Here is a 15,417-nt window from a genome sequence, read left to right as displayed (position 1 = left end):
ATTCTATTTTGTTTGCAGCATGAAAAATACTCATAGTTTTCCCTTATCATGTTCTTTTTTGAATCAACTTCTTATGCTTTTAGTACTATTACTATTTACAACTTATCTTTGGGAATTTTTGAATTTTTTCAGGTCTCAAGATGACTTCTGTTTTGTGTAGTAGCCACACATTCCATCATTACTGCCTACACACAGACACACACACACAGACACACACACACACACACACACACACACGAACCTACAAATAATTCTTACTAGTGTGCTTGCTATGAAAAGATTTATAGTTTAGTAATCACTAGTTTAAATATTCCTCTACTTCCAAATAATTCATTCTCATTTTAAGACTCCAGTGATCAGAAAAAAAGATTAAAGCCTCCTCTTCTCCTATTCTACATATGAATCTAGTTCGTGGGCTGCATTAACACTGAGCTATTTCATTCTGACAGTGCTTCAGGATGCTCCCACAGTGCTTCTTGTTTTCTAGTAGCAAGGGGATTTATATGGGGAAAGATGATATCACTAGCTCACTGGTTCAGATGCTTAAGAAGAATATAGTTCCTATTCCACCATCTAATCATTGTGGATGTTGTATGGAATGTGGTTCTATTTCATAGTCTGTAAAAGAATATAACATGATATAAAAGGTGGAGATAATACTAAAATAAACACTGACTTTTAAAGGCAGACTGTATTTCAAAGTCTGATTCTGCTAATACCTGAAGACATTGGGTCAATTACTTAACATCTATAGGCCTAAATTTCATTATCTGTGAAATGAGTGTTAAACTAGATGAGGGATTCTTAATCTTCTCTTGTGTTATGGACCCCTTCCATAGTTTGGTGATACCTATTAACCCTTTCTTAAAATAATGTCTGCATTCATAACTAAAAAAAGTTTAATTTCAGTCAGAGGTTAGTGAAAATAAAGATGTATTTTCCCTGAAACCTCTTTATTACTCTCTTATGATTCCATGGCTTCCAGATAAAAAGCACATCTTATAAATGATCTGAAGTTCTTTATCCCTCTAAATTCATAATCTTATGACTTTTTTGAGGGTGGCAGGAAGCAACTAAGGAAATAGAGACTCTCTATGTGGTGGAATTTTGAATTTTGAACCTGGCACTTATTAGCTATGTGAAAACATTCAAGGTATTTATCCTCTCTGAAATTCTATGATACAGTGACTACCACAGGTGATAAAACTGAGGCAGAAGCCATATTTGAAATACTATTCCTGCTGCAATATCTAATAAATGGTCTCCAACACCATACTGAAAATCTCTACTGAAGCGGAGACTACCACTTGCTGAAGCTGTCCTCACTTTTAGATAGATTGAATTGTTAGAAACATGTTTCCTTACATTAAGTCTAAATTTACCGCCCTGAAATTTGTACCTATTGCTTTTGATTTTTCTAGACCAATCAGGACAGTCTCTAATCTCTCTACCCCTAGTTTTTTCTGTTCTTCATTTTATTGTCTGAAATTTTAATGGTAATTTTTGTCTAACTTATACCCCAGTTTGGTTTTGGTCTTTAAAATGAAATTAGGATGGGTCAGTGGAGAAAGCATTAATCAGAGGTCCTGATTTCAAATTCTACCTCTGATGATTACTGTCTGTATGACCTTAGGCAAACCATTGAATCCTTTGGGTCTTTGAATTCTTTTATAGGTTAGGTCTATGATCTAAAATATATTCATTATGAAAATATTTTTAAAAATGTAGCACTATTATATAAAGCATATAGACATACACATATAAGGCAATAGAATTCATACTTTAAGGAACTATTTGATATATGCCAAATTGAATAACTAGTGATCATTAATTGAGAACCTATTGAGTGCAGAGAGAATTGAGCTAATAATAAACAGTATAAACACAGACCTTTAAGCTTGAAGGTATTTTATGTCCATTAGTTCATACAACCCTTTCAAAAATCCTGTAAAATAGGTACTATTTTCCCATGTTTTAGGTGAGGCCATTGAAGATCAAAGATGTTAAGACTTTATATGCCCATGGTTACATAGTAATCATTAGAATCCAAATTCTACAGATTTTCCCAATTCTGAGTTAATTAGAATTCCCACTATGCCAACACTGTGTGAAATGAGTAACATTAGACTTCATCAGAAATCTTGCATTCTCCCTGTGGAGACAACATAAGCATATATGAAGCAACCTGTAAAAACTTACAAAGTGTTATAACATGGTCCAGACCAATAGTTAAGTGCTTAAAAGATTGTGAATGAAAGTGATTGATATTGGTGTGGTGTTAATCCTAGCAGGAAAGCTTTTAAGAGGAGGAGAGTGTTGAGATAATAGTTGAAAATGCAATAAAAATGGCTTTTTGGAAAGGAACTACATTTCAAGATCAGAGAATTCCAAATGTTTGGAGGTGTAGAGAGACTTTCTAACAAGTTAGCATTGACTAAGAGCAAATGTGTTGCAACAGAGACTTCAAAGGGGTTTTTTTTTGGTTTTCGTTTTGTTTTGTTTTGCCTTTGTATCCCTAGAATTTAGTAGCACACTTTGCACTCAGCAGGTGCTTAATGAATGCTTTTTGACATGATTTGATTGTAGATATATGAAAGATTACATTAGAGAGAATTCAGCTTAGAATGATAGAGCATTGATTGAAAATGAAAAGTCCTTGGTTCTTATACTTACTGCCTCTAATCAAATGAGTAAATCATTTACTTAACCTTTCTGTTATTCCTTTCTCTCACAAAGAAAACAAGAGTATATAGAAGATTAAATGACTTTAAAGCAGGGATTCTCCATTTGGGGTCTAGGAAACCCCAAGAGTTCTATGGATATACTTCAGGAAGCACATGAATTTGAATGGGGAAAAAGGTTATTCCTCCAAGACAGTTGGCATTCTTTATAATCCTGTGGGATTTATTTTGCATCTTTAAGAACATTATCATGGGAAGGATTCTATAGATTTCACTGGGATACCAATGGGCATATACATACACACAGGCACACAGATACACACAATCGTTTAAGAATTGATTTAAATGTACCTTTTAGTCTAAGATTCTCTGAAAGCAAATATGGATATAAATTGGAATAGACTTTTGAGTGGTATATATCAAGAGTTTAAATTGTATATGAAAGGCAATGGAATTAATTTAATGGAGAAATGGTTCAGGTTCTAAGGCATAGGAATGATATGATGAAAATTCTATTAAGAAATTATTGTGGAAAGTGAATTGAGACACTAAGAAATGTTATAAATGTTAAGTTGGTTCAGTGGTCCAAAAAGTGACTTCCTCAAAGTCTCCTAGTTAACTAATATGGAACTATTAAAGTATCTCTGGAAATAGGAACTGAAGAATCCATGAAAAACAATGTAGAATGCAAGATACATATAATAGGTAGTAAACATTTTTTTCCATTCAATCAAAGTAAATTTGATATCTAAATTATCACTAGGATTATGTATCCAAATTTCTATGAGGAAAAGACTGTGTCATCTAAATTTTGTAACTTACACAATTACCATGGAACTCAACAAAGAGTAGGTATTTAACAAATTTCTGTTAGATTGACACTTTGGTGTGATAAATAGAAGCTTTGAATTTTAAGTTAAGAGAACCTTGGTTTGAAATCCATTTTTGTTACTTATGGGATCCTAGACTCCAAAGCTACAAAGAAATCTTTCAGATGATCTTAGTGCAGTTGCTTCATTTTCAAAAGAACAAAAAGAGAGAATACATTTTTGTTTATCTTAGGTCACATAAGCAATAGACAACATAGTCAAGATTTGAAAATAAATCTTCTAATCCAATTCTAGTTCTTTTGCACCATGACAACTGTGTGACCTTGGTCTAGTTACTTTGCCTCTTCCTTGAACCTAATATGAGAGAAAATATAGGTCATCTCTAAGGTCCTTCCCAGATCAAAATGCAATGATCCTTTCCAAATTGAAGATAGTGGTACTAAGGATCTGTGGAGGGGAATTTGATAAAGGATGTTATTTTGAGACGAGCATAGTGATAACCTTATTTGACCTAATAAGTTTAAGTAATATTCTAAGAAGTAATTTGGATATAAGCTTAATTTAATATCAGAAATAATTCACTGCATGTTTAGAAGAAATTTTTATCTTTGGGTAAGTCAAAAACAGGTACTTCAACAATCCATATGTGTAATATTATTGACAATTAATCTTTACATCCTTTTAAAAATGTTTTATTATTAATTTTCTCAATTGTTTGATTTTTTTTCAGCTCCATGTGGTGGACATTTTTCCTCTCCCAGTGGAGTGATCCTTTCCCCAGGTTGGCCAGGGTATTATAAAGACTCCTTGAATTGTGAGTGGGTGATTGAAGCTGAACCCGGACACTCTATCAAAATTACATTTGAAAGGTCTTGATAAATACTTTTCTTCTTTTTTAAAAATTGCATTTATAAAATAGTTGATATTTTCTAAATAATTTCAAATTATAAGATATAATATGATTACAATTTATTATTATATAACTCAGTATTCTGACTTTCTTTATTCTGATGTTAATTTTCTGAGTTAAATGTTGGAGCAGTACAACTGAGATATGTATGCATGACCTTTATACTTTATAGATATGTACACTATTGAGTTATGCATTTGTGACCTTTAGTTAATGAGTTTAGTTGTCCCATATTTTGAAAGGCACGTAAATTCTGCTTCACTGACTTCCACGAGGCAAAGGTGTTGTAAATACATTCAAATCAACACTATGCTTTGGTTTTGGATACATACATTCTACCCTAGATAGCTGAACTTATCTGCCCTTCAAAAAAAAGCAAGGATGAATTACATCCTATGATTATGAGAAATAGCCTAGGAGTTCAACCCTCCATAGGTCAGGAAAGTTATTCTAAATCATATCCCCTAACAGTCTTGTTTTTAACTTGACAGATGTCTTCCTTATCCCCTAGTCAAGTCAGCCATCTGGTATGATGGCGAAGTTCATGCAAACTAACAGCCTATTTTAACTATCTTTAAAAAAATCAAACATTTCCCACAATCTTCCCTATAAGAAGTCAGAAAGAAATCTCCTCATGAAATACTTTGATTGGGTTTTACATATTAAAGTGATAGTCTTTATGCCTATATTGATTATTGAATTGAAATGGCATTTTTAAAAATTGGTTTTATTGTCCTTTTATTTACATTATTTTCAAAAAGCACTTTGCTTTGTTCATTCTTACATTTTAGCATTGTACAAAGAGATTGAAAAAGCCTCATTTCTCTAAAATGAGAATATTTTTTGCAGATATCCCAAATGTAATAGCAGAGTGCTTCTGATTATGTGCATATTTTTAATCTATTGGGTAGAACATTGGATTTAATCAGAAACACCTCAGTTCAAATATTACCTCAGATTCTAACTGTGTGAATTATGATTTGTAACCTAAACTGTCTGTGTCTGTTTCCTCATCTCTAAAATGAAGGGTTTTGACTTCATGTCCTCTAATGTCCCTTTTGGCTCCCAATCTATAAACTTATGATCCCATATATTAGGGCAAAGAATAGGTAATTTTTATTAAATTTGAAATGTCAGAATCTAGCACTACACAATCAATCAATTAAAAGCACATTTGAAATTAGCTTGCTTGATAAAAAATAACTTCAATTTTCAACTTAATATACTGCTTGTATGTATTATATGAAAATGAAAAGTATTTTACATTTTGTTTTACATGACTTGTATATATGTGTGCACACATATATGTACATGTGTGTATAAATAGACACAAATACACATATGCAGTGTCATATTCATTAGTAATATACTGGTTTGATCTTTTATGCTTAACTGGTTTCTTCACCTCTTTTCAATATAGAGAAATTTAAGTAAGAGTAGGAGTTAAAAAATCAACATGGAAGGTGATACTTAAAGTAGATTCTTCAAAGATAAACTAATTTACAGGTGATTAAGGAAAGCAATTTGGGAGAAGAAACATAATTCCTATTCTGGACTCTGGGACACTTGTAATATATATATATATTCTCTTTTTTTTCACTCAAACTCTCTATCTTATTTTGATCTTAATGCTAAGTATTCTCCTTAATACCACAGTAATAGTGCAATGTTAATACTAGCAGTGTAATTCAATTAATTCAAATAAATATTTATTTTTGTTATTCCTAGCAATAATTCATGATCCTCTGAATCCAGAGAGATAATTTTTTAAAACATAACTTTATCTGAATACTTTACTTGATACATGTAGTCACCCTTAAAGCTTTAGTAAAATGTACTTCATCTGAATTAACTTCAGTTCAAGTTTAATCACTGATAGAGTAGTTCTTAAGAGTTAAACTACCTTTCATTCTCCTATAGTATGACACAGTTTTTTTTCACTTGCTCTTTCCTAAATGCCAAGATATCATTCCTTGACTACTGTTTTAAGTTGCAGAGCTTTGCACATGCCTAGAGTAAAACTAAGTTCTATTACTGCCCCAGTATATGTGTCTGGATTTAATATTAGTTCATTTTGGGTATAACTTCAGGTTCTCTTATCTTAATTCCCATTAATATGTCAACCTTAGAGTTCTACTTGGGAATCTCTCTCCATTAAGTCAGAAATAGAAGGGAATAAGCATTTATTGAGAGAGGGAATTAATATCAATTAAGTCTATATATCAGATACAGTGATAAACATATTACAAATATTATTTTAACCTTCTGAATGATTTCATATAATTGTATAAATTTCTAAGGTAAAGGAGCAATGCTTTCTTTACCCTATCATTTGTATCCTGAATCCTTAAGCTGGAAGACTTAGAATTATTGTTGTTCAGTCATGTCATTCAGTCATGCCCATTACTTTATGAGAACCTGAAAACCAAATCATGCAATACTATCTAAAGGGTTTTCTTGGCAAAAAATGTTTTAGTAATTTGCCATTTTCTCTAGTGGATTAAGGAAAACTTTTTGCTAAGAATTTTGTTCTAACCCTTGATTATATATCCTTCAGTTTCTTCACTTCTATAATTGAAATAATAGTCATATTACTCCTTCACCAGGGTTGTTTTGAAGAAAGTTCAAAACTCTCACTCTTATAAACACAAGCTGTAGTTAATAATTTGCCATTGAATTGTTGCTGAAAATGATAAAAAACATTATGTGTATTCATTCTAGGTCCATACATAGAAGAAAATAATAAGAAATTTATTTTCCTTTTTATATGAAAACTCTCCTAAAATATTTAAATAATCATCTGACCATGTCTCCATATTGAACATCTCCACTTCCTTCAATTATTCACCATATGACCTGATTTTGAGTTCTTAGCATGCTAGTCATCCCTTCTCTTGACTTGTTCCAATTTAGCTATACTGCTTTTAAAATACTGCTTTAAAAGCCTCCAGAAATGAATGCAATATTGATGATCTGGTCTGGCCATTCTAAAGTACATTAGGGCCATTTTCTGTAATATGGGGATTTTATCCCTCCTTGAATCTCATTTCCTTTTTTCCATCTTCCCTACTACTTGAAACCATAGTTCTTTCTTTCTGGAACTATCAGATTACTCATTTAGTCACATTTTTTGCTAGCCCCCAATTCTCTTTTATAATTCTCCCAATATCTCTTAATTCTAGTGCCTACCCTCTATTGATTATTTTCCTATTTAACTATGTTATGTGGTTTGTTTGTACATAGCTATTTGCAATTTGTTTGTTTCCCTATGAGATTGTGAGACCATCTTTTGCTTTTCTTTATATACTTAGTTCTTTGTACAGTGACTGGCACATTGTAAGGACTAAATAAATGCTTGTTGACTGACTTACTATTAGTCTCTCTGGTTGTGCCTACTTCCTTCATTCACATTTTCAGGTTGGACTTCCCAAGTTTAGCTGAAATGTTCAGTCATAGGTATAAGATGCTCCTTTATCCTACTCTTTTGTCTCAATCCAGTTGAGAATTCTTGTCTAAAACAATTATATATCTTTAAAAACATTGTTATCTTCCATATAAGAGAATCTCAGAAAAAAGGGAACAGGAATGATCCCAGGTTAATTATATTAAATTATGTATGTTTCCAGAAAATGCTGCTAAGAGTGCAGTATCTTAGGAAACTCCAATCAGTTACTTATAAAAAGTTTCAGTTTAGGAAAATAATCATTCTTATTGCTGCTAGAGGCTGACATTGATAAAGAATCATCCTGCTCTCCTGGTAATAGTTGGAATCATAGAGATAACACAGTACTTATCTAGGCTCTAGAAGATCTTTTAGCTCTATTCTTTAAAATAGATCTTGTATTTATTATTCTATTACAATTATCTTCAGGACAATGTTTGAGGAAAGGTCACAAAATACCAAAATACACACCATATATGATTTCCATTCAATATATCTTTTTTTTTAGGTTTTTTGCAAGGCAATGGGGTTAAGTGGCTTGCCCAAGGCCACACAACTAGGTAATTATTAAGTGGCTGAGATCAGATTTGAACTCAGGTATTCCTGACCCCAGGGCTGGTGCTTTACTCACTGCACCATCTAGTGACCCCCAATATATTTTTAAAAATTTAATTTATTTAAGGCAATGGAGTTAAGTGACTTGCCTAAGGTCATACAGCTAGGCAATTGTTAATTGTCTGAGGTCGAATTTGAACTCAGGTCGTCCTGACTCCAGGGTCAGTATACTCTACCCACTGAGCCACCTAGTTGCCCCATTCAGTATAGCTTAAAAACTCTTATATGTTCACTTAACCCTATTGTCTTGCAAAAAACAAGTAAAATCTCTTATACTTGCAATATTAAGGCAGGATTTAAGTTTTACTCTATAAAAAAAAGCATGTCATTTTCTCCTCTGCCAATTTGGGAACTGATATTACTTTGATTGGGAAGTTTACAAACTTATCAGAGAAGATAATTAGAAATATGGTACATTGCTTATGTGGTTTTAAATATCATCAAGAATAACCATTCATTATTCAATTTATTTTAGAGAAAAATGATAAAATCATAGGTCTAATTTTTTCTATTCCATATTACTATGGTACTGAAGAAATTAACTTACTTCTAAGAAATGACAATATTATTTGGGTTTTTAGCTGCTGTATGATAATTTCAATATGAACAGCAATATGTGTATGACTCTCTTAGGTATACAAAGTTCTTCCTTCTCAACAGTCTTGTGAGATAGGAAGGTTGCTATTTTTGTGACCATTTATCGATGAAAAAAAATGAGGCTCTGAAAAATTGTCTTGCCCATAGACTTACAATCATTCTATCACTGCATATTGCACCAAGAAAGCCCAAAAGGGAAGGCATAAATATGTTTGAGAAAAGATAAATAATTAAATTTCAACCTATGACATTATACAAAATATTCTGCCATTGAGGCATATTGAAGAATCTTAATGAGTTGACTTGATCAAAGGGTAAAAGCGACAATAGACCATGTGGTCAAACTGATCTTCTAGTGAAGAACCTTTCCATACTTGTGTAATCCTTTGGCTAAGCCCTTTTGCTTGTCTTTATGGATAATTCAGAGGCAACCCCTCTTTTAAGTCTGTCAGGTTACTAATTAACAATTATTAGTCACTTCCTATGTGTACTAATTACTGTTCTAGACACCAGTGAGAATAAGAAAGGTAAAAGACGGTTCCTGCCTTCAAAAAAGTCCACAATCTAATGAGGAGACGGGATTCAAATTATGTACAGTAAGCAATATATATAGGATAAAAATGAAATAATCAGCATAAAGAAGGCATTAGAATTAAGAAGAATTTTCAGTATATTTTCCAATAAGTTCAATATTTCGCCATCAGAAACTTACATTCAACTGGTCTAGCATTTGTGCATTCAGAGTCACTTCTCCTTTATAATATAACATCTGAATAGAACTTGGATGGAAGACAAAGTATATTTACTTTGATGACTAGATTTTTGTCTCTATTGTAAGATAATGAACAGTTAAAAAATTCTATTATAGCAAATACAAAATAAAAAGGAAAAATCCCCAAAGCTCTTAAGTCTTTGTCTCTTTGTTTAGTGTTTTTTTAATTTCGGCCCATTTACAACATAAGTTCATTTTCAGACTTGTAGAGTTATATTCTTATATTCACTATTCGTCATTCAGTTCCTGCTCCTGGAAGGGGTTGTCTCTCTCAGAGCGTTTTACTTTCTCAAGTCTGGGGTTGGGAAAAACTCATTTCTCTAATACTTCTTGAACTAGTTAAGAGGGAGCTCATAAACTTTCTTATCTTGAAATCTAATTCTTTCTTTTGGATGGTCTTTTTTTTTTATTCTTTCTTTTCTTTTTGTCTTCAGAAGTCATAAAGAAATTATCCCCAAACTTACCACATTTTTCCTGCCTCAAAATACCCTATTCTGTTTCCCAGAGTATGTTAATGGTCATTTGGGAGAATTTGCTGTTACTTCTTACATTCTAACTGGTGACTTCCACTTTGGTGCCATGGTAGGACTTAATCTGAATATCCTATCACATTATTAAATTGAGGCTCTTTCTTTTCTCATGAATTTTAAAGAGACAGACCTGAATTTGAGAATACAATGGAGAATGTTTTTTAAATTAATTTTATTATTTAATAGAAGATTGATGTTTTTTTTTTATCAGAAAACACCAACACACAGTGCAATATCATAATCTTTAGACTATGGCTAAGAATAAGTAATGTGAAATGGTTATCATGAGGCATGTTGTATTTCTTCCTTCTCTTTCTATGTCACTTCTTATATATATTATATATATGTATATATACACATATGCATATATATGTGTATATATGAAATCCCATGAGCTCTATTATAAACTTCTGTTGTGACTTTCTCTGAGTTTTTCTTATTTTTCTCTATTATTCTACCTCCTTGCTATTTATTTTCTTTATAAGGATGTACTCTCACAAAACAAGCAAAATCTTTCTCTTTATTACTAATTAAGGTCTCTACACTATTCAATATAAAGTCTCTCTATATTTCAAGCCAAATTAATCCCTGACTCCTCTTATATTCATTCAAAATTAGTTTGATATTAACTAGTTGTTTATTTGAGATAGGATGCTTCAGAATGGAACTTAATTTTTAAAACCACAAATAGACTGGCAGAACATGTAGCTGGAATACATAAATCCATAATTTATGGAAACCAATAACACATTTATTTCAAGGATTAAGTGTCTTTCTGTGGATATCCCTATGGTACTATTGTATTTTTCTGAATCTAGAGTTTCATTTAAGGAAAAAAATGGTTGCTTGCCTATAAAGATAGGAGTAAACTAAATTTATGAAATTATCTTTTTAAAGTGGCCAACTATATAGACCTATGCTAGAATACTCTCATGCATAAAAGCTAATATTATAATTATTTAAATGATTGAAAATAATGTATTTAATTATTAATATTCATGCTACATTAATAATTTCTCCAATTAATTACAATTAAGCTAAAGTCTTAATATCATTTTGTTTATTTTATTATTTTAAGGGAGTAAAATAGCTAACTTGTTTTAGTCTACTAATGTTATTTTACAATGATAGGGAAGAATGAAAGTTACAGACTCTTTGAAAAATCACTTACAAATATATGGAGAATAATTTGATATCTATGATATTATTACTAATTATCACAGAAAATTAATGAAATATTTGGAAATTATATTTGGACTTAGTAAAGATATGTTATTACTCTTTAAGGGTCAAAATTTTGTGATTGAAATTTTTTTGTTGTTATTGTTAAGCAAGTCACTGGTGACAATTTAAGAAAGAAGTTTAACATATGCAGTAGTTTCTAAACTAATCTTCCCTTTGGTCTCAATATTCTCAAAACATTTAGAATTGATACTTGGACATTAATTTATACAATTAGATTAAAATGATTCAATTTAAATTTGTTTTCTTCATTAAAATCTGTGAACCAGATTCAGAATGTGGTATTCTCTTAGAAAGCATAGGGTTAGTTAGGGAGGAAATAATATGTCCAATGAGAATAAAGGAATCTATAAAAAAAGAAATTCTCATTCCTAATATTTAGATTCTTTAGAAAAGAGATATGGTTTTAAAATCAATTATATTGTCATATGGTTCTTACATATATTTAGTTATTCTAATGGGATTTTAAGATCAGAAAATAAGTATAATTTACAGATCCAATGATAAAAGATTTCTTTTTAAAGAAAAAAAAAATGAAGATTTAAGAGAATTGCTGGAGAAATGAGACCTGTCCAAGAAACTCTAAGAATGATAAATATTAGTTTAACAACAGTATTTAAGAATTATTTATTAAATACTAGGCACTGTTTGAAGCTCTGGGGAGTAAAAACAGTTCTTAATCCATGAACTTACTTGCTAATGAAAATGTAAAGAAATTGGTACAAACAAGATAGCTCTAGAGTGAATGAACTATAGGAGGGAAGGCTGGGGAAAATTGGGTTTGGGTACATTAAAAACTTTCTACAGGAGATGGGGATTGGAACTAATGAAACATGAACCATAGAGTACAAATATACACGTGACTTTTAAAACAAATGATTATAACACTGCTTATGAAAAATGTTTCTGACATTGGCATGAACTTCAAAATACATAGGTAATTTTGTAAAAATACATGACATACCTTATAGAATTTTCAGTTGTAAAGAATTTTTTTAAAAAATAAGTTAACTTTTTTGTATTTTTTTATTAAATATACATTCATATGTAAGTCTCTTCTATCTCAGATTTCAGACTGAACTCAATTATGATGTTTTGGAAGTTCATGACGGGCCAAACCTTCTGTCACCTCTGCTTGGATCTTACAATGGTACTCAAGTTCCCCAGTTTCTTTTTAGTAGCAGCAATTTCATCTACCTTCTATTTTCAACAGACAATAGTCGTTCTAATAATGGTTTCAAGATTCATTATGAAAGTAAGTACTCCCCAAAATGCTGACTTCCATTTATTTTGCTTTGCATTCAGTGTTACTATTGTCATTGAAGATTTAATGAACTTTTATTCACAAATACTTCAGTTCCTATTTTAATGTCAGATTGGTGTTGGTTTACAAGATGCCCTCTATTTAATTCTCCTATATACTCAAATTTCTTTCTAGGCTATAACTATATTTATTACAAATGGTAGAAAATAACAAGAAATGGCATTCTATCAAAATGTAGTTTTAAAAGTTTGCATGTGTTTATTTATATTGTGTATAATTTTTAAAAATCAAATAATAAAAAGCAAGAAGACAACTTTAGACTAAGTAATGAAGTTATGAAAAATGTATTATCTTTTTTAGATATACTTTTAAAAAGTTCCATCATTCTTATGAAACATCTTTTTTATTTTTTACTCCCATTCAAATGAAACAGTAATATTTCTATTTAAAATATGCATCATTAGTATTCTCTAAAAATGACAGAAAATGACTAACAGTTAAAAAATCTAAATACAGTAATAACCTGTCATAGAACAAACCTACCTGAACAAATAATCCATAGAGCTAAAGTAAAATGAAAGAAATTCAACTTTGAATATTATAGGCCTGTATTGATCAAAATAAGAAATTTCTTGTTTTTCCTTAAAACATTTTCTATTTCAATATTCTAATATGAATGTATGTATATACCTTAATATGTTTATGTCAGTATGTTTCAGAGGGATAGGATGATATATTTGGTTTAATATAAACTGTAAATACATAAACACTACTCTGTATTATATTAATTGTGCCCATAATAAAAGTTAGAAGGAATATCTGTCTAATACAATGTATAATGAAAAAGAATCTATTCCCTGATATACTAAACATATGGTCCTCTAGTCTTGGTCTAAAACCCTCCAATAAAAGGGATCTTATAAATTCATGGAATAGTCCTAATGAAGATATTTCTGAATAGCACTAATAAAGAATGTTTTCCTAACACAAAACCTACACTTGGCTTTCAACTTTCACTTGTTACTTATCTTCTGCACATAAAGACCAAGAAAATCTAAAGTCTAAAGATTTAATCCACACTTTCAAATCCCCAAAGATCAGTTGTCATGCTTCCTTCAGTCTTTTCTTTTTCAGGAAAAATAGCCTCTCTATTTAATGTATTTGCTTATCTGTTTATGTGTACTCTCCAAGTAGAGAGTAAGCTTCCTGAAGATGGGAACTAGGTTTCTTTTTTCTATTTTTTTTTTGTATTTGCATCTTCATTGCTTTACATATCATATGCATTTAATATATAGGTTTAGATGGAATAAATATACATATAAGATGTATATGTATGTGTATATTTTGGTGGTATATTTCACTGGTCTTGTGTTATTTGAAACATGACTTGTTTTAATTTGTCAATATATAAATATCATACACATGATTAAAACATAAAGAAAAATACAAAAAATATCTTCCAAGTAGATAATATTATGGTTTTTGCATCTCATTTTGGAGAATAATACATTCTATAACACTTCAGAAAGTTCAGGATTGAGACATATAGGTAATAAGTATGTATTATTAATAGACCAATCAATACACTTGGGTTAAATGAAACAATGCCTCTCACCAAAACTTATCTTTTAAAAGATTACCATTATCGATAAGCAGTTCTTATTTATATCACCCTTTATGGTTAACAGTGCATTTTACTCACTACAGCATTATATAAAAGTATTATGAACTCTGTTATTCAAATGAAGAAGGTAAGAATTAATTACAAGTGAATTTTTAAAAAAGCATATATGTGTCTAGTAAAAGGACATAGCATGAACTTAAACCTAGGTCTCTTCTAATAGCGAGAGTGCTGGGCTAAGAATCAGGAAAACCTAAGTTCAAATCCTGCCTCAGATACTAGCTGTGTGACCATAGGCAAGTCACTTAACTTCTGTTTGCCTTAGTTTCCTCATCTATAAAATGGGAACAATAATAGCACTTACCCCTAAGTGTTATTGTGAAAAAGTGAGATAATTATTATAAAGTACTTAGTATAAAGCTAGATAAATGCTATATAAATCTTATTATTATTATCATTCTTTTTTATCACCTTTTTATAATATGCCAAGTTTTTGCCTGTGTAAGGATGTAAGGATGCTATACTTGCACTTGTACCTCCAATATGATTTCATATATTTTGTCTTGGATTATTTGGATAATGAAGTGCATCCATTCTATTACTACAACTTTTTTCCACAAGTTAAACAGAATGTAATGAATATATTCTCCATGATGTATGGTAATTTAGTTTTATCCATTTTTCTATGGAAATGATTAATTATTGCTTACCTTAGAGAATGAATATTTTCTGTTTTATAATTTTCATTTTCAGTAAAAACATCATTATGTTAAATTGCCCTATTCAAAAATAGAGTGAAAATATGTAGATAGGAAGCTTAAGTAAAACTTTTATTCTTTTTTGCTTTTTCAATAGATTTTTAATGAAGATAAAGATTTTTATTTTTGTTTCTGTGAACTTGGAATTTTTAAAT

The 15,417-nt window shown here is 30.6% G+C and overlaps 1 protein-coding gene across 1 annotated transcript in view; it reads left to right on the top strand.

Moving 5' to 3' along the window:
• The window catches only part of CSMD3 (CUB and Sushi multiple domains 3), a 639,662-nt gene that overhangs the window by 19,049 nt on the left and 605,196 nt on the right, over positions 1 to 15,417 (top strand). The window contains exons 3-4 of the mRNA XM_074202120.1: positions 4,242 to 4,380; positions 12,687 to 12,874. Coding sequence (XP_074058221.1) covers positions 4,242 to 4,380; positions 12,687 to 12,874 — 327 coding nt within the window. The remainder of the gene's footprint in view (positions 1 to 4,241; positions 4,381 to 12,686; positions 12,875 to 15,417) is intronic.

This window comes from Macrotis lagotis, chromosome X, assembly GCF_037893015.1.
Source record: "Macrotis lagotis isolate mMagLag1 chromosome X, bilby.v1.9.chrom.fasta, whole genome shotgun sequence".
NCBI classification, from domain to species: Eukaryota; Metazoa; Chordata; class Mammalia; order Peramelemorphia; family Peramelidae; genus Macrotis; species Macrotis lagotis.
The sequence above is the reverse complement of the archived record's forward strand: the minus strand, read 5'-3'. Positions and strand labels throughout refer to the sequence as shown.